Genomic DNA, 24509 nt, shown 5'->3' with positions numbered 1-24509 from the left:
TGCCTTGCTAGCTGGAGAACATCCTTTTGAAACATTTGTATCACAGGGGTGGACAGTACAACTTCTGCTGCTTACAACAAGGAGGGCATAAGATTTCAGTGTCCTTCCCTGTTGCTTGAGCATGTTTCTTTCTTACTGAGACAAGATCTCTCAGCAAATTAATCAGAAATGGTTCAGCCATTTTTTCAGCTTTTCTTGAGCAATAGGGGATGGCTTAAATTAATCATCTGAATCTTTGCATTTAGGTGACTAGTATTTCCTGCATGAAGCTGGCTTCTAGCCCAAGTATTCTGTTTGCTGTGCCTCTTTTTGCAAGCCATTTGGTGCCCCTTATTTTTTTCCTTCTTGACAGTCAGAATCGCTGTCTACAACTAAAGTATACATAATGCAACTACAGCTTATCTGCAAGCATATTGCTGTTAGGTTGTGGGTTTTTTTCACAACACAATTTGTGTAGCAAGTTTCAACACAAGAAGAAATAGGGATGTTTCCATTTGGCAGTTTAATCAAGTTTGTTCTTTTTTATGTATTAAAGAACCTTTATTTTGTAGGTGGTAAGAATAACAATAGTCATGACCCTTTCAGTGGCATCACACGTCACTTCTGAGAGCCCACCCTTTAAGCTTGTCAACATCTGGCAGAAATTCTTCATCTCAGACCTCCAAATAAGCATAACACCATCTTACCCTTTAAAGTTCTTTTCCTAAGACTTCTGTGTTTGTACCATTTCCATGCCCATAGCCTTTAAACTCCTACTTTTGACTTGCAGAGCGAACTTTAATTCACATAAAGATTCACAGAAAGCTATGAGTTGTTCCTGTTTCTGTGATACAATAAACAACGTGCAACTCACACAAAGCACCCATTTGATTACGTCTGTATAAGTACCTTTTAGTTTTAAGAGTATTCCTTAAGAAAGTAGGTCTGATGCAGACTTACGTGTGTGCATAATAATTCAGGTAGGGAAAGACTTCTAGAGGTCACCTGTGCCAACCACTCGAAAGTAAATTCAAAGTCTGCAGGATTTCTCAGAGCAGTGCCCATTCAAGTTTTGAATATCTCCAGGGGTGGAGAGCCTGCAGCCTTTCTGGGCTCCATCCCAGTGTGTGACCACCCTCACAGTGAATACTTTTTTCCCAATGTCTAATCAAGACGTCTCATGTTACAACTCTTACCTGTGGCCCTTTGCCCCTTCACTGTGCATATCTGAGAAAAATCTTGCTCCATCTTCTCCGCAACCTCCTGTTAGAAACTGTAGGTTGCAGTTAGACCCCAGAAGGCTCCTCCAGGGTTTCTGCTGTGGAACAATCTGGTAGTATGGGACGGAGAAGTTTTTAATTTATTTTTGCTTTGTTTATTTATTTAAAATAACTTTATAAATTATATCAGAGGTTGTGCCAGTACCTTTAAAACTCCTTAATTAAATTGTGTTGATGAGTGTATTTCTTTGATTCCTTTCAGTGTTGCAGTCCAAAGTGCAATTTGCCTTAGAGGGAAGCTGACTATAAATTCCTGACTGAAATCAGTCAAGTGGTATGGCACCTGTCTGCCTCTGGAAAACTAATCTTCCTGGTTTATTTGCTTGGGGTTTTTTATTGGTTTTGGGTTATTGGGATTTGTTTCTGGTTTGCTGGGGTTTGGATTTTTTTGTGTGGGTGCTTTTATTTTTTTTTCTTTGGTTTTCTTTGGTTTTGTTGTTGGATTCTGTTTGGGTTTTTAAAGAGTTTTTATTTTTTATCCTAAGTGGGGGATGTTAAAACAGCAAATCTGTCCTGAACATTTTCAGTTTTGAACGTTCAAGAATCCAGATCTTCTACAATAGGATCAAAAAAATGTGAATCTAGATTACTCCATTTTCTTACAGGGTCTGCAATTAAGGAAGGAGAAAAGATTTTTCTTTTTTTCTTTTTTTCCCCCTACTTCAAGAAAATGCAATGCAATCTACCAGTGGCAAAGCTGACCATGAGCACGACAATTACTCAATTGAACAAGGGAATTTTATATATTCTTCTTAAGTGTTAAGAACATTCTTACGAAATTCTTTGGCTTGCTCCATGATTACAGCTCTCTTACAATCTCAGTTTCTGCAATAATCTATGCTAAAACCATAATTCTTAAAATATACCAAAGTCAAGCAGTAAGATCAAATGTACATTCCCAGAGTTTAATCAACTGGCAAGAAAGAGCTCCTCAGAGACTTAAGCCACTGCAGACCTGTGATATGAGGAATCAGTGCCTCTTCTTCCCAAGTGACCAAGGATAGAGAGTAGGAAGACACAATGTCAGCAAGGCCATGAATTCACCATAGGCCGCCTGTCCTCACATTAAGCAGCCAGCCAGTCACTCCAGGAATGGAGTACCTCTCTCTCTCTTTTTCTATTTGTTCATTTCTTACCTAGAAACTTATTTTTCCCAGGCTGTTTCCCAACCAGCCTCAGCAGCTAGAACTAAACTGTTTTATGTTGTGACCCAATTCAAGTACAAACATGCGTTGTCCACTGATAGTTGAACATCTTCTTCTCTTAAGCAACTCCTCTGCTATCAGGTAAAGGCTCTGCACCTCAAGACATGAGCAACAGCACCTACACTGGGATAGGCTATTAGGAACCCTGTTCCACAGTCACAGCTGGTGCCCCTCAACAGAAGGGATACAAATCCTGAAAGATGACAAAGCAAGGAAGTTAGCTGGGGAGACTGGAAGGAGGGATGGCATCATGGCACCAAAATGTCACCCAGTATTTCCAAAAGGATTTAACTATGGTCTTGATTAAAGCTGCTCACAGGGGTGATCTTTGGCTCAAATATAAAGCAGAATACTCCTCTTGCTAGACTTACCACAGCCTATGGATTCAGAAATATTATTAGAAAACAAAATGACAAGCCTCTTCTCAAGTCAAAAGAAAAGGTACACAACCTTCAGCAGGTGTTCTGGCTTACCTTTCACCCATGAAGAGCCTTTTGTCATCGACTAAAGCTGGTTTAATCTTAAAGCAAATTAGCAGTACATAAATATACGTTCCAGATGTCAAGCACTTCCATGCTCCAAACACAGCAGCCTTGTGGAGCAGCAGCATGTGTAATGGCTCTACTCAAGCCAAGGAAATCCTCTTGACTTTGATTTGTTCTGTGACCTTAATTAAGTCACCAGTATCTCTAGCTTTTCTAACCTGAATAATTGGTGTATGACACTAGTCTCTCTCATGGCATTCCCACATATTGTAGTTATTAATATTCATTGCAAAAGAAATCCTCATGAAAAGCTTCTGCACAGAGATTTGGGAGATATTAGTATCTTTCTTTCTATCAGAACTCTTCTGATGCCTGCACATGTTGTTAAATAATGCTTTTTTGTAAATTACCTTGATAAGGATTGTTACTAAGAGAGGATTTTTGTTTGATGAATGAACAAGACATGAAATGAAACACTTCTATGTCTAAGCAACCTAAAGGTGATGAATAAAACAAAATTATAGAAAGTGCATCGAGAATGAAATTCAAGGATCCATCAGCTATCTCTCTAATCTAATAACTATTTTTAAGACTTTCACAGATGGACGTTTTATTGACTCAGTCAATCTGTGTATGTATGATATATTTTAAGTCGATTTTTTAAAATTTACGTGCTGAGTTCTGTGCTATAGTTCTGATTCACTGGTTTTTGTCTGATCTGCAGTGGATCTAAAGAAGAGATTAGTCCTTTACTTTTTTATATACACCTTTTTTTGTGTATTCAAGGGTATGTTCATCTTTTCCTGCGATCTGATTTTTGCTGGATTTAGCAACTTACTTCATTTAGTCTTTTTGCCTGGCTATATCCTCTAGACTGCTGTCAACTCATTTCTCTGTGTCTCTCTTGAAGCACTGTGCCTAGGAGTGGGCATAGTATGGTGGAAGGATTAGAGCAGAGGTGCACAAGACTAGTGTCGATCCTATGACAGTGGCTGTTGCTCTCATGGTAGGATGATGTTATTAAGTCACATTCCATTTCTGGAGCACTTTGCACATGTGCTGTGTGTGAGGGAGGATGTTATAAAGACTGGTCCAAACCATTGTGATTACACCCACTATGCTGTAGAGTCCTACACTTCTTTGTTGAACAGCATCTTGTTTTTTTCCCAGTACACATTTCCAACTCACAAAGGTAATTTTGAATTCTAATTATAGCCTCCATGAAGGCCTTTATCACAGAGGGTATCCCATTAATAACCACAGAAGTTTTCATTCTGCAAGTTAACGCAGACTGAAAGAGGCCTATTGTTTTGTTGCCCATTGTTATAGCTCCTTTATCCTCAAGAATGAGATATTTTTCCCTTTTGTCTGAATGGGAGCTCCAACAAATAGATTAATAGACACTTTGGCTTTATTTCTTTGCTTATGGCCTTTCAGACTTATACTATGTTCAGTGTTTGCATCTTTTAACTTATCTTTGCAGTCTCGTTTAATTGTCTGTTCCTGGAGCATAAGATTACTTAACCGTTAATCATTGCTTTTTAATTTGGCAGGAGGGGATTTAAGCTGACCACATGTGCTGCTCCCTTATGGTGAGGAAACACCCTTCTAAAACAGTCTCTGTTCCTCTGTAGCTATTTCTTCTGCGAGAATAGAAAGAACGTTTGAGTGACGGATCTTTGTTCTGTTCCTATCTATCAGTATAATATAGAAACACAGAATTACATTTAAGAAAATGATCTTCGGATTTTATATCAGAGAAAATGGGAACATGGCCTGTCCCTTAGTTTCTTTCATGTAGGAAATAATCTTTTCTGAAATGGAAATGAAAACCCAAACCCTGAGGAGAAGTTACTAATTTCAAGGACAAAAATGATGTGAAATCTTACCTTTTTTATTTTTATTATCTTTCAAAAGGACATTTCCTTCCAATTCCTGCACCAAGCAAAGCATCCTCATAAAAAAAAAAATTCCACCATGTCTGTGCCACACATTTTGAAGGGAATTTGTTTCCAAGAAATTGAATAAATTTGCAAAGGTGGAGTTTTTTTGGTTTTGTTTTGGTGGGTTTTTTTTTTAGGTGACATGAATGGTGACTCATCGATGAGAAACTCCTTTTATCTAGACAACACTGTGACAATTTAGAATTGTTCCTTCTTTGGAACTTTAAAGTTAGGTGAGATTACCCCAATGGTAGATTACGCTGGTGAAAGTGATCACGCTTGGAAAAGTGAAACCATCTCAACAAAGCCTTCACTGTATGGTAATCTAATCTCTGGGTTCAGGCACAGAGTGTCACCTCAAACTGCTCATCACCTTCCCTGCACAACTATATAATCCACAGGGAAGCGTGGCTCCCTACCTGGAGCAAAGCTGTGGCTCCTCAATGGAGGAGGGATAATGGCTTCTGTCCAGGTGGAAGTTAAGAGCTGAGGAGACACCAAAGCTCACTGCGAAGCAAGAAGCTACTTGTCTCTGCTCCATTCCTTTCATTTCACCTTCCCTCCCCATGTTCACAGCTGAGATATTTTGTTTGCAAGCAGCAGGAGCTCTGGTTTCTGCTCACACATGACAAAGTCATGGCTTAGTGGCTTCCACATGCTTTTAATAAGCGTTCTCCCCTGGTTCTGCTCTATCATCAGCCCAGTCAGGTAGGCGTGGGTGTCACTGGCAGCCTTCTTTCCCCAACCTGCTCAGGACAGTGCCTTGGGGTCAGTTCTGTGTGGCCAGCAGCTGGCACTCCCCTTCAGCTGCAGCCCTTACTTACCTCCTCCGTTTTCCTCTAACTCCCACATTTTGGGTTTGGTGTCAGGAACTGGAAGATCCCAAACGACTGCACTGACATAACCTGAAACTCATTCCAGTTGCTAGGATATGAAGACTGGATGTGCACTCACTCAACAAGCAAACGTGGACACATACTCCCCTGTTCTTGCAGACAGAGGATCATGATGCTTGGAGAACACAAATAGCTTTATTTCTCTCTTTCTTTTCTTTGTACACACACCACTAGGGGACGTTTTGTCATCACCTATCGCTGGCTACAGAGTTATCCTTAGTGGGTGATTTTTCCATTTCAGTTTTGGTGCATGTCTAGATTAAGGAGTGGATGTCTGAATTTTGTAGGGCTCGTGGATGACCCAGACTCACTGGAGCTGGGAAAGAGAGAAGTATTTATTTCCCCTACTTCTCCAAAGGAGCCCATCTATCAACATTCCTTATGAAGTGAGGCAGCTGGTTATTTCACAGCTTGCTGGAGCAGCGCAAGAAAGCTGAGGGCTGCTTCTCATTTTAGCGTTAAGTGCCGAATACAGACACTGCTAGTGGTTTTGTGAAGACAGAAGTAACATACAGCTACTACAAATCAAACCAGAATGAACACCATTAGCAGTGATGCATGCTAAGTATTTTCTGAAAAAAAACCCCAAGAATATCTTTTAGACTAAATAGTTGAAATCAATTGGCAAAATTCATGTTTCATTCCCATTTTCTAATTCTCGTCTTATTTGTCCAAGAATAACTGACTGTCAACCCAAGTTACTACCCACCCTTCGATATGCTTTTTTCCCTTCTCTCCATTGCAGACAGAGCAGCTGGTGACTCTTTGGATTCTCTTTATTGTCACAATTGCTGGAAATGCCACTGTTCTCTTCTCTACCTGGAGGAGGAAGCGGAAATCTCGAATGACCTACTTTGTTACACAGCTGGCAATCACAGGTAGTGTGGGGAGGGGAAAGGGCATCTGACCTGCACAGGAATCATTATTAAAATGACAAATAAGAAAACGCAAGTTGAGTTGTGAAGAATTCACTTGTCACCTAATGTCCAGTTGCAGCTTGCCATGAAGCAAATGGACAACTGCTTATCTTAGGGTTCAGTCTGACTCTGATTGAAAAAGATGTTGCTAGATGTAGTAATATCTGTGTCAGAATGCAGCAGTTGCAACTCATGGATGTCACTAAATCTTATCTTCCAGTTTGCATCCACATTTCCCAGAAGCTATGTTTCCAGCTGTTGTCATGGAACTGTTTACATTAAACTAGCTTAAGATGAATCTCTTGTGTTTTTCTACTAAAACTGCTCTATCAATTACACTCTTGCAGTGAAGAGTGAAAATAACTTCACGTTATCTGGTTTAATAAAGCAAGTGAAATATAAAAATAAAAAGGTGAGAGGAATGCATTTAGATGCTTTTTTTAAATGGAAAAAAAAGGATGTTGGTCCAAGGACTTTGTAGTTTTTGAACAAAATGTAAAATGTACAGAAGCCTGGTATGTAAAATGTCAGTCTCAGCAACAAGGAAAGGAAACAAGCATAGGCAGCACATTGTTTCTCTGTGGCCTTGAATGGACTAAATTTTTGGGGATTTAAGTTTCCCAAGGGAAAGTATGTGCTGTTTCTATAACAGTGTCCTGCTACTAATCCCTGCTTACAAGACAGCTGTGTTGTACTGTTTGTATATATAGGATATATTTATATGCTTTCTGTTGCCTTTTTTTTTTCTTAGCTATAGTAGGAATTAACAGCACTTTTTCACTAAAGAGCTATTTAATATTTGATTTTCCAGCACCACTGCACCCTCCTTTGATGTCTGTTTGATAGTCCTTTGATAGCAAAGGACTATCCTGCCCAATTTTAAACATGCATTCTTTGCAAATAAATGAACTCTTGCTCATGGTCTCAACCACATCTGTCCGGGACCTTGTCCAATTTGAAGAACTACTCTTAGCTGAAACAGATAGACCAAGATATGCAAAGCGATGTAAAATGGCAGGCCTGCAACTACAGGTGATGCAAGAATTATTACAAGGTGAGGAGGTGAAGGTTTGCAGTGACTCCTCTTTTGAAGTGCTGACAGCTGGTTTTCCTATTTGCCTGTGATTCATCTGTAATAAATGATTTTGCTTCTTATCTCAGCTGTGACCTTTACGTCACTTCCTTTGTGTGCCAGTGGTATTTTCCATGAGGTAAGGCATGTTAACACAGCCTCACCTTACAGTTTGGAAACGTCAATCACAGATCAAGTGTTCACAGGAATTTCAACATAAAGAGTCTCTGCTCAAACAGTTCCCTATCCCAGATGAATATACTCAGGCAACCAAGAAGTAGTATGAGGAAAGAGCAGATGAGCAACTGAAACCTCAGACGGACACCATCCATTTTCTACTTACTTTGTCAGTGAGCAGGGTATCAGGAGCAGGTATGAGAAAGGCTTTGAAAGAGAGGAGCGTGGAAAATGACTGTATATATCCATCTGGCACAGAGACCACAAGGGTTGTGCTGCCAGAACAAAGATGTGTAATACTCACAACAACATGGTAATAGAAGATGGGACCCAATAGGAAGAGTTCAACTAAACAACAAAGGGTCTTGAGCTAGTAAGAAAACAAATGTATTTACTGCAGCAGAGAAAGAACCAGCATGAGGACATGGGTGTCCAGGTCAAAGGAATAAAGGTAGAAGCAGACAGAAGTATCTGAATCAGGATAGCTGAGGTGTACTAGGAGGAGGCTACTGCTGTTGCTGGGCTGAATAAGGGTCTGAGCAGGAGTTTTTCCATTTTGGACCTATAGAAAAGAGGACTTTTTTCTTAGAATGGAGGTCATAGAGAGCTGTTCATTAGGGGTTCAAATGCTGTCTACATGAAGAGAGGGGAAGGCATTGCAAGTGCAGTTTTGAGGGAACTGAAATAATCAGTGGCAAAGACAACAAGGCAGATATACCATTAGATGTGGGTAGCAAACAGTGCTATATAGCCAATGTTATAATTTGACTGAGGTCCACTTGTTCCACTTGCTGACTCTTCTGACCTCCCCTTCCCTAAAATTATCCTTCACTTTGAAAATTGCCTGAGTTCAACAGTCTATTCCATTTCCCATTGCAGAAATGCACATAGAAAACTCACTTGACATTCACATCTGCAATGTTAAAAGAGGTAACACCAGCTTGAACAGCAGGCTCCTTTCAAGCCATGACAACTTCTTTTTTGTGATGGAGGAGTCAGAACTCTAATTTATCTTCCTGCACGAAGAGTTCTTGTCAGTATTTTGGCACAAAGATATTACTTAATTCCTGAAATGGAGCCATTTCACTTTCTTATCTTCAAAAATAATATTAAGAGCAAAGCAAGCTGGCAACAGCCGTCATCCTTTCACAACAAGTTATGAGGTAGACACAGAAGATTATGAAAACATTGACTTGTCACATTGTTTTGACATGCCAGGCATATTTAAATCCTACTAACTAAAGCCTAATCTCCTGGCAAACAGTTCCTGCTTAGTCAGTAATACTACTACTTCCATCTATTTTGAGGTTCTTAAAATATTTATTATTTTTTTCCCAGTAGCAGAAAGAAGAATAATGGATATATCTTTATCAATGCAGGCATTTCAAAACCATTTAAAAACTTTTTGTCTATTGATTTGTGGCTCAATAGTTGAGTAGTGCCCTCAATTCTCACATCTTTCCACTAATGCAGTACCAAAATGAAATTAAAACACAGCCTTCGTGTTAGAATAAACAAGGTATTCAAAGCAAATTGTGCATAATACATGAATGTGAAATGAGCACTGTTGTTCTTCTTGACTGGTTGCCAAGCCAGATGCAGAAGAGAAGTAACTAACTGATTGAGGCTTCTTTCACCACTGCCAGAATTCAGTGGTTGAAGCCACTCATCAGATTCAGAGAAGACTCGTACTGATTCCTTACTACATCATAATCAAATAGAGTGCTCAAAACCGCAAGAATTTGCAGTAGGAACATGAGTAATCCCTTCAACTTCAGAGTGCTTAATGAGGTTGCTGAAGCCTGCATTCACAATATTTTCTATTAAATATATGCCTATACAATGCCTGCATCAGTACCATTTTTAAGTCTATGTCTAACTCTTAGTTCATGCATAAATCTCTCTGAAATTGTCTGGGAATTAAGCACTAGGAAATCAGCTAAGAGTCAACAGCTGAGCTGTACAATGGTACTAATCACTCAGCGTCAGCTAATTTAACAAAGAGGAATATTGCCGTGTTTGCCTTGTGTTCAGTTTGCATTTGGTCATATTCCTCCTCTGCAAAAAGGTTTTTCTTAGAAACAAGTTCATCTGCGAAGACTGAAACTAGAGCTGGGTTTCCTGCAGATTTCTATCTCCAAGGCAATTTAGTTTCTCAGAAAGTGCAAGATCTGAAGATTATCCTGTGAGGAGGGTATTTCTAAACACTTTTCCCCAGATAGATTTCTTCTGAGTTTAGCTCAAGTTTTGCTCATGGCACAGCTATTTCCTGGCAGGAAATCTCTCATGTCTTCCCCTGCCTGATGCCATTTCACATAAATTCAGAGTCTTAGTGTCTTTAAGATGTTTGCCTCTGATTGAAATCACCATGTGGTTCAAGATGCAAGAGTGGGATGAGTTCACAGGCACTGTATAATGTTGCAAATATTGAAGAGATATATAGTTGTTTTAAGAAAAGGTAGTTTATCCACTCATTTATGTCCATTTAGATCAGTTCACCCATCTCAAACAAAGTAGTCTCCTTAAGCCTACTTTCAAAATGTAAAAGCAATGGACAAGGCTATATATAAAACATAATTATTTGAGTAGCAGTGGATAAGGAATGTCATTTATGGGCTAAAGAGTTCATTTAGTAAGAACTATTATTATTTGACCAATTCTAAAACCAATCAAGCAATACTTTAAAAAACATCTGCTGAAAGAATTTTACTTTCATTTTCTCCATTCAACTTCAACTACTACTGATAGGGGAACATGTTTAAGTTCCTTTTAATTCCCAAAAGTGGGTAGTTTGTGTAGCACTTTTTCTCCAACATTAACAGGGAAGTTGGAGCTGGAAATGTCATGACCTTTAGCTCATGTGTGTTTCTCTTTCTATTCCAACATTTAGCAGAAATCAGTACTCTAAGAACAGTGTTACACTTTGTCCACTGTTAGGGGTAGAAATACATGTAGGAACTTTACCGCACGCCAAATTTTAAGCCATAGCCTGAGAGTCTTGTTTGGAAATACATGCTAATTTAGATATTGCTGTGACTGTAATGAAGAGACAAAACAGAAAGAACATCCCCTAACTTCTATGGTAACTTACATATAAACAGTGAAAACAAAAGATGTTCGGTAAGAGTGTGTAGCTACAGTATGTATTGTGATATAAATACCAAATCCTAAAGGATGACTTGAGAATGACATTAAAAAGACAAGGAGATAGTTTTAAAAGTGACATAAAGAGATTTATATCATTGCCACCTTCTTCAGTTGCTCCTAGAAAGCTGAACCATAGCAGGCCTTGGTCCTTATCAGCTACCTTAATTTAGTTCAGTGTTTAGTAAAAAGCCAATACACTGAAAACTTGCTATAAGAGGGTTATAAAAACACTTAGGTGGAAACAGACCCTGCTAAAGCAAAGAGTGTTTATTTTCTGTTCTGCTTCTGCCCAGAGAGAGCATGATTGTGAGACTAAAACCAACAGGGCTCAGTCACTGGCTTCTAGGATGACTTTGGTTAAGATGACTAAGGGCAGAGTCTGCCAACTTATCTGCTAGTTAAATGCACTAAATAAGTGCATCTAACTCTACTGCTACAACAGCTAAATATGAACAAATGCATTAGAAGCTGTCCTTCCTTTCTTCTTCTTCTTCTTTTTCCCTGCATCAAAACCCCTAGGTTTAATGGATTGTCCTTCAATATTTTTCTTCCTTGTCTATGTGACTTGAAGGAATGAAGATGACTTGTTACTCCCTGATTTGTAGAAAAGCTTAATATAGTAACACCATTACCAAAAATAATGTGTAGAACATTATTAACGGATAATTGCCTCTGTTCCACCTTTTCATCTGGAAAATGGTACTTTTGTAATATCTCTGAATTTCAGAGAAATCATACATACAAGTTCATCAGTTTTACAAGTACCTTAGATATCATAGTGATTATGAGCACTGGAAGTTGTTTGCACAGAGTCAATTAGCAGCTAAATCAGCAAGTCACCTTAATGGAGGTGGACAGTTGGCAACCAAAAAGTTCGGAGTGTTTTCAGTTATATTGGAAAACTTACACCTTGCCAGCTGGGTCTTGGCTGGAACCTGACAATCTGATTTATATGATTGCTCATTCAAGACGCAGAAACCTAATGCAGAAAACTGAACTGAAATAATTCCCAAAAATCTTAGTCTTCCTTTCCACACTTACTGTCTGCTAATTTGTAGGAAAAACATGAAGGCTCAGGAAAGGTGAGAGGTGTCTGCATCCTACTTGCAGGCTTGGAGGAAGTTACTATTGTGCTGCAGAGTTCGCTGATAAAATTGAAATAAGGATATCTGCATTTTTCATTTTTGTCATGTCCTAAAACCTCTTGAAAGTGTAATTAATCTAAAAGAAACTGTCTCTGGTAATGGATCATCCATGTTCTCATCACTACTGAAAACAGTTTCTCAAAACTGGGAAATAAGAATGTAATTTGTTAATATTCCCTCAGGCTCAGAAACTTAAATTTTCTGGAGTACCAGTGGCATCCAAATTCCCCACTTTTGCAAGCAGCTTGTTTGCAAAACATCTAGCTGGAAGTCTAACATCTCTGCAAATCACCTGAGTATACACACAGCTTAATAAACAGGGAAGGAAATAGATTATATCCACCTTTCCTCTGTAGGCTAAAGAAACTATAGTATTTAGTACAACTGTTCATTTTGCATTCACAGAATAAATGTGATTCAATTTACCAAGAGCAAAAATAGTCTCTGGGAGTAAACACAGCAATATTAACATTACTTATTCAGTGGATCCCATGAAACTATGTGAATAAGAAAATTTGTTACGTGGCTGCCTGGAGAAGAAGCAATCATTTTCCATCCCGACTCTGCCAAGAAGACTAATTTGGTAGCAGAAAAGCATCATGGAACTTACTTTAGGTTAGGTGTGTATTAGTGTGACCCCACAAACTGAGACATAATGCAGGATAAGAAAAAATGTGGTCACTGCCTCTAATACCCCATAGTAGCATAAGGCAAACCAGATTTGATATCCATTGCCATTTTTGGCAATTTAATAACACCTAGCAGGAACTCAAATTTTCTTTTGAAATTTAACTCAGATTTGAAGATGAGTCATAGTCCCCTAGTTTTTAATAAGTAGTTTGGACACTGACTGTACAATTCCAGTTTGATATTATGAATCATGTTTTACTATACTCTTAGGTTTCTTACTTAAACATTCAGGAATATTTCTGTATGTCTATATATAATAATTTTCCTCTGCATAGTTTTTATTTTCCTAAGGAAAACAGAAAATATACAATACATGCATCCCTCTTAAAATGTTTTTTCTCCCTTTTAAATGCTTTGGTGCAAAATGAATTCCCCTTGAAAAAGTCAAGTAATGTTACCACAACACTGGAGCTATAAGAAAAAAGGTGAGCTTGGGGGAGTGGCAGTAATCAGGTGGTCTAAGTTGGATTGCCTTTGCCTTTAATGTAAATGCACAAAACAATTGGAATCAAGGAAGCATGTGAGGAAAGATAAAAAACACCAATGGAGCAGATCTTGATGCAGTAGGCAGAGAGATTTTGCCCAGAATGAGGTACCCCAAAAAGCAGACTGGGTGATCCCGTAGAGGTGGGACACTCCAAGAGTGTAGAAATGAGCTGCAGGTTTGTTGACAACTACTTCTGCTTTAGCATTCAATTCCAAAGAATATTCAAAGTGTTTTTAACCAGCTCAGACACAAGCTTATTGCATTATGTTTTGTTTAGTGCTCACATATTTTTAGATACAATCTCAAGGGCTCACTGAAAAGTGCAGGGCTGGACACAGTATTCGTGTTTGCAGTGACTCTACACGTCCTAGTTCACTGCAGTAGGAAACAGCACCACTAGTACAAAAGTAAAAGAAAAAAAACTGAAGTGCTGTACCTATAATAGTAGAATCATAGAATCAGCCAGGTTGGAAAAGACCTCTGAGATCATCAAGTCCAACCCTTGATCGCTACCACCACAGTTACCAGACTATGGCACTAAGTGTCACATCCAGTCTCTTCTTAAATACCTCCAGGGGCAGAGAATCCACCACCTCCCTAGGCAGCTCATTCCAATGTCTGATTACTCTCTCTGCAAAGAATTTCTTCCTAATATTTAATCTAAACCTCCCCTGGCAGAGCTTAAGACCGTGCCCTCTTGTCTTACTGATAGCTGCCTGGGAAAAGAGACCTACCCCCACCTGGCTGCAACCTCCTTTCAGGTAGTTCTAGAGAGGGTTGAGGTCACCCCTGAGCCTCCTCTTCTTCAGGTCAAACAACTCCAGCTCCCTCAGCCTCTCCTCATAGGACTTGTGTTTGAGTCCCTTTTTTTGTTTTACAGCCTTTTTGCTCTTCTCTGGACCCGCTCCAGCACCTCAATATCCTTCCTGAACTGAGGGGCCCAGAGCTGAACACAATTCATTCATGGCTAGGCTTCGCGAACGAAGATTTGAGAGGGGCTCTACCCACGCTTGCTACAAGCGCGCTGATGGCTAAAAAGGCCAATGCGAGATAGACAAGTCCAGTTGCAGAACGTACAGCAGAAAGACTCCCCAGGTGATATCGACAAGACACGATTCTTTCTGCGTTGTCTTTTCTCCTCGAGAGTGATCCTGCGTGTGTTCTCAAAAGCAGCAGCAGTGTGTCTCCAGGCCTCCCGACTGGAGGCCAGGGTAGACCAATGGTTGTGGTCAATATTGCCAAGGCTGAGGGATTGTTTCAGGCAGTCCTTTTATCTCCTCTTCGGGCCTCCTCTCTTGTGGCAGCCAGTGGCAAGTTCCCCATAAAGCACGATCTTAGGGAGGTGATGGTCCTGCATCCTGGAGACATGCCCTGCCCAACACAGCTGAGTTCTCAGCAGCATGGCCTCAATGCTCGTGACTGCTGCCTGTTCAAGGACAGACGTGTTGGTCACATAGTCAGTCCAATGAATGTTGAGGATTGTACGGAGGCAGCGCTGATGGAAGCGTTCTATACTCCAGATGTGGCCTCACCAGCACTGAGTACAGGGGAAGGATCACTTCCCTGCTCCTGCTGGCCACACTGTTCTTGATCCAGGCCAGGATGCCATTGGCCTTCTTGGCCACCTGGGCACACTGCTGGCTCATGTTCAGCCTCCTGTCAATCCAAACTCCCAGACCCCTTTCCACCTGGCTGCTCTCCAGCCACTCTGTGCCCAGCCTGTAGCGCTGCAGGGGGTTGTTGTGGCCAAAGTGCAGGACCCGGCACTTGGCCTTGTTGAACTTCATCCCATTGGAATTAGCCCAACTCCTCAGCTTGTCCAGGTCCCTCTGAAGAGCCCTCCTGCCTTCCGGCAGGTCAACACTCCCCCCCAGCTTGGTGTCATCTGCAAATTTGCTAATGATAGGCTCAATCCCCCAATCCAGATCATCAGTAAAGATGTTAAACAGGACTGGGCTCAGCACTGATCCCTGGGGAACACCACTGGTGACCGGCTGCCAGCTGGATGCAGCCCCGTTCATCAGCACTCTCTGGGCCCGGTCCTCCAGCCAGTTCTTAACCCAGAATGTAATATCCCTCCCATTAGTGACAAAATAAAGATAACGAGCTTTCCAAATTTGCTCCTGGAAGCAAGAATAGTAATTTGCTTAAAGATCCTGTAATGACTTATATAGTCTACTTTAATCCTAAAAATCCAGGAACAAGGTGTACATGATTCATGATTTGTAATTAATGTAATCATAAGCCATTAGGTGAATATCCCTAAATGAATGATTTTTAGTCCATTGTCTCTGAACAGTGGTCTTCAGATCCACTAATGGTAGCAAAAACCACTCTGCAGCATAACCCCAAGTACAGAACTGAGGTCCACGAAGGCAAGGAGAACTCATTAAAAAGGTCTCTTCTTTTCTCAAAGTACAGTACCTAAATACTGTACTAATTTGCTCTGGAAGGGGCCAGTTTGTGTGTTGATCATACATAGGAGCTCAGAGTGGGATTTTCAAAGTGCCTAGTGATATAAGCTGCATCTCCTCCTCAACTGCAAACAGCAGGCACACTCTTCTCTGTTGCCAGTGGCTCCACTATCAGTTTCAGTGTAGTATCTGGGGGATGTGGTTTTTATCACATTGCAAAGGACCATCTCGGACCCTGAGAATTTAGCAACAAAGATGAGATGCCCTCATTTCGTCTGCATCTCAATCACTTTATCACTCTGAAGCCAGAGTTATCTTTTTTTAACTTGCATTTTGTGGAGCAATAACGTATTTCGAGTAGGGGTATGGATTCCTGTAAAAAGAATATGAGTATTTCCTTATATAACCTCTAGGGACTTGATAGACTTTAGTTCATAAATCCTTCTGCTTCTAAACATGCCTATAAATATTCAATACAGTATGCAATGATTAATCCTTTCCAGTCTATATGTATGTTTAAAATAAAAAGCAGGCACCACTTCTGTTCATAACTCATCCAGGAGTGCTTTTGAATGCCATCCCTAAGGCTTAGGCTTCTGGACATTCCCAGAATGGAAATAATAATAATAATATCAGTGGAACATCCTAGTAATAATCCTATCTCCCAAAATTCACCCTAGATCATACAATTTCAAACTAAGGTGGAAGCAGTTGTTCTATTTGCTTTTACCAGCTAATAAGTCATTTCTGAAAGGATTAAAAAATGATGAATGGACATTAGATGCCCTATCCTCTCAAAGGCATAATTTTCTCTTTTCAATAGGCACACACACTCAGAGCCTAAACTTGATTCTACTTAACTACCTACAGATTTCCACATAGGCAATCCACATTTACTATTTGTATTATTTCAAAAAGAGATGTCATTCTTTCAGATCTTTGCATGTGAATGCTTTTCCTGACTAGACATCTGTGTGACTAAAATGAAAGCATTTCCTTTCAGCTGTTTTTTTGTTACTAGTTTTTTACCCCCACTTTCACCTGCAGTATAATTTCCCTAACCTTGTGATGACACATCCACTGTGCAGCTAAATTACGTCACCATCACAGCTCTGCTGATACCAGTAGGAGATTATAAAGGTTTGTCTGGGCAACTACAGCACCTTGAGGGCTGTAAAACAAAAATGCAGTGTGGTCTGGGCTCATATGCTAGAGTGACCATGTGGTATTTGAAAGAAATGATGTAAAACGAACAATGAAATTCCTACCTTAGTAACTTTTCTAATTGTTGAGTAAAATGTGAATTAGGTAAGTCTTCGGACATCTTTGGTCTCTTATAGCTCAGTGGTTAAGTACTTAGGTGACAATTGACAATTGCAGGTCTTTGAGCCAAAGGGATTTTAATCTGTGACCTTCTTCACCTGAGGAAGTTACTGTTATTTGGAACATTACACCTTTTGCTTTATACAGCATCATTAATAGCAGGAAAGGTAGAGGGAAAACACTCTGTTAATTTCTTGCCATGTGATCAGAAGTAGGTCTAAAGAAAGCATATATCTTGAAAACAGTCCTGGGAAGCAGAATGGGACATAACTGTCACAGAGATAATTGGATTAAATTTCATGACTGCATTCTTGCACACTGGTACTCATTTTAGGGATTATTCATGCCATCTATTTTAGACTCCTCACTGTAGGTATGTAGGATAAGAAGTCACCCTCCCTATGCTCCATTTATAGCCAACAGAGGAAAACACTAATCTGCCTTTACAAGTCAGTTTCAGTGACTTGAACAGGAGGATTCAATTCCTAATTTAGATCTCTAACGTTGACTATATAAATCCCTTCAGTGTTCATACGTCACCAAATATGTCAGGATTACTATTCATCTTTGACAACTAAGAACCTAATCTTCCTCCATTTCAATCAGACCTCAGAAGGCTCTGATTCAAATCCCATCCACAAATACAAACTTTCACAGCAATGTTTCTCAGCACCTTTTTTATTTGTTCATTTTTAAACACAGCAAGGCATAACAACATGTTACCTGATGGAAAGTGCAGGAATATTTCTATTGTGCTCAGTTCTTTTCTAAACTGCCATCTGGAATTTGTTCGAGCTTTTCTAGGCACTGCCCAAAACACAATTTATTCCTAAAATCGTAGAATTTTTTAGGCTGGAAAAGATCATTGAGTTCAACCTGACACTGCCAACTCCATCATTAAATCATATCCCTCAGTACTACATCTACACATCTTCTAAATACTTCCAGTCATGCTGACTCAACTCTTTCCCTGGCCAGCCTGCTCCAATGCTTTAGCACCCTTTCTGTGAAGAAGTCTTTCCTACTATCCAAAGTAAACTTCCCTTAACACAACTTGAGTCCATTTCCTCATGTCCTATTGCCTGATACTTGGGAGAACAGACTGACACCCACCTTTCTACAACCTCCTTTCAAGTAGTTGCAGAGATCTAAATGGGATCTGGAATAGAAGTGTAGCTTAAGTGACCAAGTTACTCCAAACCTGTGCATTAACACTACATATAGTTGCTCCATCAGCCTTAAAGGAGAACCTTCAGGATCACAGAATCAATTAGGTTAGAAAAGACTTCCAAGATCATTGAGTTCAGTAACTGTTGTGCTGAAAAGAGCAACCTGAAGGATGTGGATATGTTTCAGCAGTTCATTCTGTTTCTGCACACTCCATAGCCCAAACCTTGAAATCCAAAAGGAATTTGCAGGTAAATCACATATTTTTCCACTCTATTACATTAGCAGACAGTAGCAAGAAGGAGAGAAGAGTGAAGACCTGCTTAACAAGAACATTATTGGTCAAAATAGGATGGATATTACATCTGGACAAGTCTCCAAACATTTCATTTACAAGTCAGACTTTTTGCCACTTCTTAAGGAATAGCGATAACAGCATTGAAAAGAAGGTGGAGTTGATCATGCCAGTTTCTTAGAGGTTACTGATAATGAACAGTAAGAATTTTTTCTTGCAAGACATTTTTACTTTCATTGTAAACTAACAATAGAAAAAACATTATCCTAACATGCAGAAGCCTGCAGGCTAGAGGAGGGGAATAGGGTGATTTCAGTACAAGGAAACAGTCTGCTTTGAAGTTGCGGGAACCTGAAGATACATGACAAAAAAGAGAATTTTAACTATTTCCTGAAAAAAACCAAACTCCTCTACATTTTAAGATGATATTGTTCTATTGATGGATGTTTTCTAGTTTTGAACAGAAGAAATGATTTCTAACCTTTTTGGTTTCCAATTTCCAAAGACAGGGAAAAAAAGGAGCTGATGCCACATGAGGAAGGGATGGAGAGCCCTCTTGGAAAATGGCTTTCCCATGCTACAGAGATAGGGATTGTATATACACTGGGGTTCTAATGTGTTGTGGGTTTGCTGGAGTCACTATTATTACTATGAAGTCCAGAGAAACAATTTAAAGTACATTAAATATAGTAATTTCACTGCTCGTTAGGAAACTGTCTCTCCAGTGATATCTGATAAGTCAACTGAAATACAACAAATGTCATTTGTGCTCAGTATCCTTTCTTTTATGAAACATGCAATATTTTTAGAAATGAAGGGGACATTCTTATTTAAAGTTTTTTCAAGAACTGCAAGGTCACAGATGTTTATTCATGGAAGTTGGTAGCAGATCCCCTCTAAAAGGGCTGAATAGCAAAAGTGGTTTTATCTGTCATCCTTAGCATGGAATCCAGTGTCACCACTTCTGAGGACAGCTTTGTATATAACCCTGGAAAAGTAAGAGTCTTTCCATGTTTTGTTTGCCTCTCTAAAAGGAGATTCCGTGACACATCTTCCATCTTTCATTCACAGAATCAATTTAAATTTGGATTCCTGATTATCCCTGACAGGAGCCCGTGCAGGCACACAGTAAGCCTGACACATTTTAAATCCTGAGCTGATTAGACGGCACAGTCCATTTGAAGTATTTCTCACAGTACTGGTTGCATAGGACCCATGAAAACTGTATTGTGACACTGATCCACTCATTTAACGCATATGTTTCCAATCTCTGATCATCTTCCCAGATCAGTTTTTATAGTGTTGTAGTACTCAAACATCAAGTAAGTTTCTTTGTGTCAAAGAGTTATTAGTAGCAAATCTCATTGCTGTAAGACAGAAACTCTCATGAAATTTTAATGCACAAAAGACAGCACAGCAATAAAATTACTCACCTGCAATCTTTGCTTTGCAGAGGTGTCTAATCTAATATTAATGGGTCAACCACATCAGCTGCACATCAACCTAGTTTCTCTGGAGTGTCCTCTCATTATACTGTAAAATATTATCTTTCTCAAACACTGAAGCTTCTTAAACAAACAAATCAGTAACGTATACTGTGCCTTTGCAACCTGGCTGTAAGTCTCCCTGCACAGGGATACCAGCTTTTACTGCTTGGCAAGTTCAGTGGAACCCCACAACATGTTATTCACCAAGTACCTCCCAAATTCCCAGTTTGCCTTCCATGCAGCAAGTAAACCAACTCAGTTTGTTCAAAACAGGGCACCTCTTGCACCCCTCAGGTATTTCTCAAAAGCACTTCCTGTCTCTTCTACAGCAAACTCTTGTTAAACAAGAAGGTTTTGAGCAGTGTGGGCATGTAGCACCCGAGCTAACTGGGACCTGAATGTAGAGTGGGTGAGACAAAGGTGTTCAGTGTTCTGACACCTCAGAGAAAACAGGTAGGGGATGGAAATCAGCATGAAAGTGTTTTGCACTGTGTCAGGGGCAGGGAAAAGCGAGGGTATATTGCCTCAAGTATGGATTTTCTGTCAGTGTGTATTGCACTCCAAAGCTACCTTACTGTAAGTGCATACCACCTCCAAAGGCACGAACCATGGAACAACTAGTGTACTTAAAACTGAATTTCAGCTCATTGCCTACTATTTTCTTTTGGTTGTGCTGGAAGCATAAACTCCACCAATGAAAATAACTTTTAGGTGCTCTTTCTGGAAGGAACACACACACTGTATTTAGACTACAGTTATCCAATTATCAGATATCTACATTTAGAGCTGGAAGTGGAGGATGATGAGGGGAGCAGTGGAGAGGAGAAAATGAAGACAGTGCAGTTTACTTATTATGAAAGGGGAAGTATATTCCACTAATACACCAAAAGAAAAAATAATTTCCCTTTTAGGAGAAATCATATGCCAATAGAGAAATTGTTATTTGGAATAAAGATCTTGAGGCCAACTGAAAAAAATAAATTATATGTTGACAATTTGATATTGACTAGAGTGGTGCCTGTTGTCTGTGTGAAGGTCTTAGATATTCCAACATCCTTTGTAACTGCGGTTTGCAGAAAGACTTCTTAGGCTATAAAACCTGGACCCTGTAGACAATATAAAGTTAATGCTTAGTTTACAGCAGAAATAGACAAGATACAAAAAAAGATTAATTACTAAAAAATTTACAGAAAACAAAATCTACAATGAGGAAAAGAATACACTAACCTTGGACAGCTGCTACGATGGAAAAAGTCCCCAGTATACTATAAGGCAATACTTATTCAGCTGTTGAACTCTACATCAAGTATTGTTGCTCCCCACTTTCTGGGGAAAGCTGCAGATCACCTGCACAGTGTCTGATTTTGACAGAAAGCACATCCTCAGATGTGCTCTCAATTCTTTAGGTAAAGGAGAAAGCTCACATGTCTGTACATCATACTCATGGATGTTGGTTGAGCAAGGGATAACCTTAGGAGGGGGGAGGATGGCTGTTTAATGCAATCAGAAACTAAAGCACTATGCCACTTCCTCAGTGAACATCAAGGATATCTTTAAAACTGATCCATTATTATTCTACCTGGTAAAGTGCACACAGCCCGTGGGTGTAGCAAGTGCTCTTTCCCTCTGTGGCCTTCACAGGTCTCCCAGAACTCTCACTCTGGGGACAGATTCATAGTAGCAGGAGAGGTAGAGCACCCTTGCAGGACTGGGCATCTCCAGAGCCTCCATGGTTTGGGAGGAGGAAACTCACTAATATCAAGGAGATGCTTCAGCATGCTCTGAAAAGGTTCCTTCTGTAGGAGACAAGAGATGACTCCAGAAAGAATACATATGCTACCTGCCAGTCACTGAAATTTCCAGCAACCCACACTTAGACAACTGTCTTCTTGAACTGGAGGGAGAGTCAGAGGCAAATCAAACCAGTGACTGACAGAGGAGCACAAGTTTTCAGCTGGAAAGCCATGACACTAACTCCAGCAGAGCACATCTCAATATATTAAAATTCATTAGAAGTGTTAAGGCACTTCAGCTTGTGTGGTTCAGAAGTTATGAGCACAAAGGGCATTTGCCTTTTAATAATGTTTTTATGAGCTGCCTGAGTGGATTGCAAGCAGTTCAATATCCACTGCTGCATACCATTACTGCTGTATTTTCTAGAAGACTGCTTGGGAGACACAAGAAAGAAAATGACTGTGATCAAATTGAAATTACAATACACAATTGCGCTTCTGTGAATGCTCTACCCAGCTAATACAAATAGACTAGAAAAAATCAATTCAACAAGATCTGTCAGAAAAACAAAGTAGTGCTTCCAAAACCATGCCCCTTGGAGGTATGCTTTTATATAACTCTGTGCTTCACTTACATGGTTTATAATGTCAATGTAAATTTGAAATGATCTGTAAAAGGAAATGGTTTTGAGTCCTTCTATTGGATCTTTTCATGTGAAGATAATATCACGAACAAAATATTTTGCTCCTGCTCAAGATAAATTTGATCACCCTGAAATGTCACAAAAGAATGGACTACCTACTCTTGCAAGATAGCATTACACATTTTCAATTTCCTCTCCAAATCCTTAAGCACCCACTCATTAATATATCAAATACATTTTCAAATGAGTGCTTTGGTAGGTTAGCACTGTTTTCAGCAAACAATGTTTCAACAATGCATTTTTTGTGCTTTGCAGAAAATGTTCCTGAAAAGATAGCCATTACAAATTCATCAGATTGCTGAATCAATGCAGCCTGTGGATTACGTTATTTATTCCTCTATGATTTTAAAGGAAGTTTCCAACCTAAATTATCCTATGATACTAAGAGGTTTCTAAAAGTACTCACATCCTTTTTTGACCATTCATTGCTTCAGAAGTAGATAAAGACACTTTCATCTTCATGAAGCTTTTCCCACAGAGTTACATTTTCACTGTAAATTGTAAATAAATACAAAACTTCATATTCATTCATTATTCTGGAAGACATTCCAGTTTCAGAAGTACTTGGCCAGAATGCTGACTGAGAGGATGTGGAAAAGACACAAGTAAATTGACTTTAGTTTTCAAATTGGAGTTATTGTTTATACTCTTTACACTCATCAGTGAATTATCTGCACTGAAAATCCAAATATCTGGTTATTCATCTCAAAGACACTCATAAATTTTTGGTCTGGAAAAGAAGCCAGACATTTTGAAAAAACTAATTTCCTTCATAATTTTAGAATGTTGTGGTTTCAGTTTTGGGCTGGGATTCCAACCTTAACACAGCTGCTGGCTGGCTTAGCCCTCAAACTAACAATGACATGAAATCCAAAGACTTCTGACACTGGTGGGAGATTTTGACTCCCTTTTAGCAAACCTCTGTGTAGATCTTTGAGAGGCTTTTTGTGCCGCCATATCAGCCTCAGGTTGAGCTCTCTGGGACCCTAAGGAAGGAGTCTGTACATCCAGTGCTGTCAGAGAGGTCTGACTTGGCCACACTGACAAACATGTGATGCGCCAGGTCCATGCAGTATCACAGCCCATGGACATGGTGCTTGGGTGGTGTAAGCACAGCCTTTATTCATATTAGTAATGTACTTTGGGAAAACAGAGCAGCAGTCACCTCTAAGGCTGGCAAAACATCGGTCCTGTTTAAGGCATCTTTTCATAAATTACATTCTTCAAAGCAACAGGTTTTTTGGACAAGGCAGAGTGCAAGAAGAATAGTTGGGTTTTTATTCTTGTCACACCTACTGCATATAATGAGGCACGAGGAAACACAAAGGGCGAGAGGTGAACTAGGGGTTTTCTATAGGGTTCCAGAGAAAAAGCAGACATTACCAGCAGGCTGGTATTTTGATAACCTTTCCTGTGGCCTGGTGTTAGCCCTGAGTATGCTATATATGACATTTGGCAGTCATCAGACTGAATCATTATTTTCTACATAGGCAGCACTCAGCTTTTGCTGTGCCAATTTATGCCAGTTTATAGGAAGCCTTAATTCTTGTTTTGACAGCTACAGAATTGTTCTGTGGTCCTGAAGGACTGATTATGATTTTCCTACCCTTCAGCCTGTTTCAAACATTCAAATTCTAATGACAGTTGTGCTATGTTTGTTTTTTTGTTTTGTTTTTAATACAAAGTGCTTGGCAGACAAGTTGTATAATCCTTTGGGCCCAACATTTCAGCATTAAGGGGGGAAGTGGATTTCTATCTGAATTGCTTGAAAAATATGTTGCCTCTAAATTGTATGGATACCTGTTTGATTCTCTGATGGATGTACAGGCAGGATTGTTCCCTAACATAGGGACATTTATTTTACAGTTAGTAAGAGTTTGACTTCTATTGCTAAATGAAGGTAGGTATGTGGACTTTTCTATCTGGCTTCTTCATATGCTGGCAGTAAATACTGAGAAACAGG

General features: G+C 39.6%; 1 protein-coding gene across 2 annotated transcripts in view; it reads left to right on the top strand.

Annotated features, from left to right (window-relative positions):
• Window positions 1-24509, top strand: part of NPSR1 (neuropeptide S receptor 1) — a 59177-nt gene that overhangs the window by 6191 nt on the left and 28477 nt on the right. For both annotated transcript variants that reach the window (XM_027892499.1, XM_027892491.1), the window contains exon 2: window positions 6534-6666. In XM_027892499.1, the coding sequence (XP_027748300.1) occupies window positions 6534-6666 (133 nt within the window). The remainder of the gene's footprint in view (window positions 1-6533; window positions 6667-24509) is intronic.

Source organism: Empidonax traillii, unplaced genomic scaffold, assembly GCF_003031625.1.
Source record: "Empidonax traillii isolate 1590-97213 ecotype Southwest subspecies unplaced genomic scaffold, ASM303162v1 scaffold14:size4059594, whole genome shotgun sequence".
NCBI lineage: Eukaryota > Metazoa > Chordata > Aves > Passeriformes > Tyrannidae > Empidonax > Empidonax traillii.
Note: the sequence above shows the minus strand (reverse complement) of the source record. Positions and strands in the feature narration are given on the sequence as shown.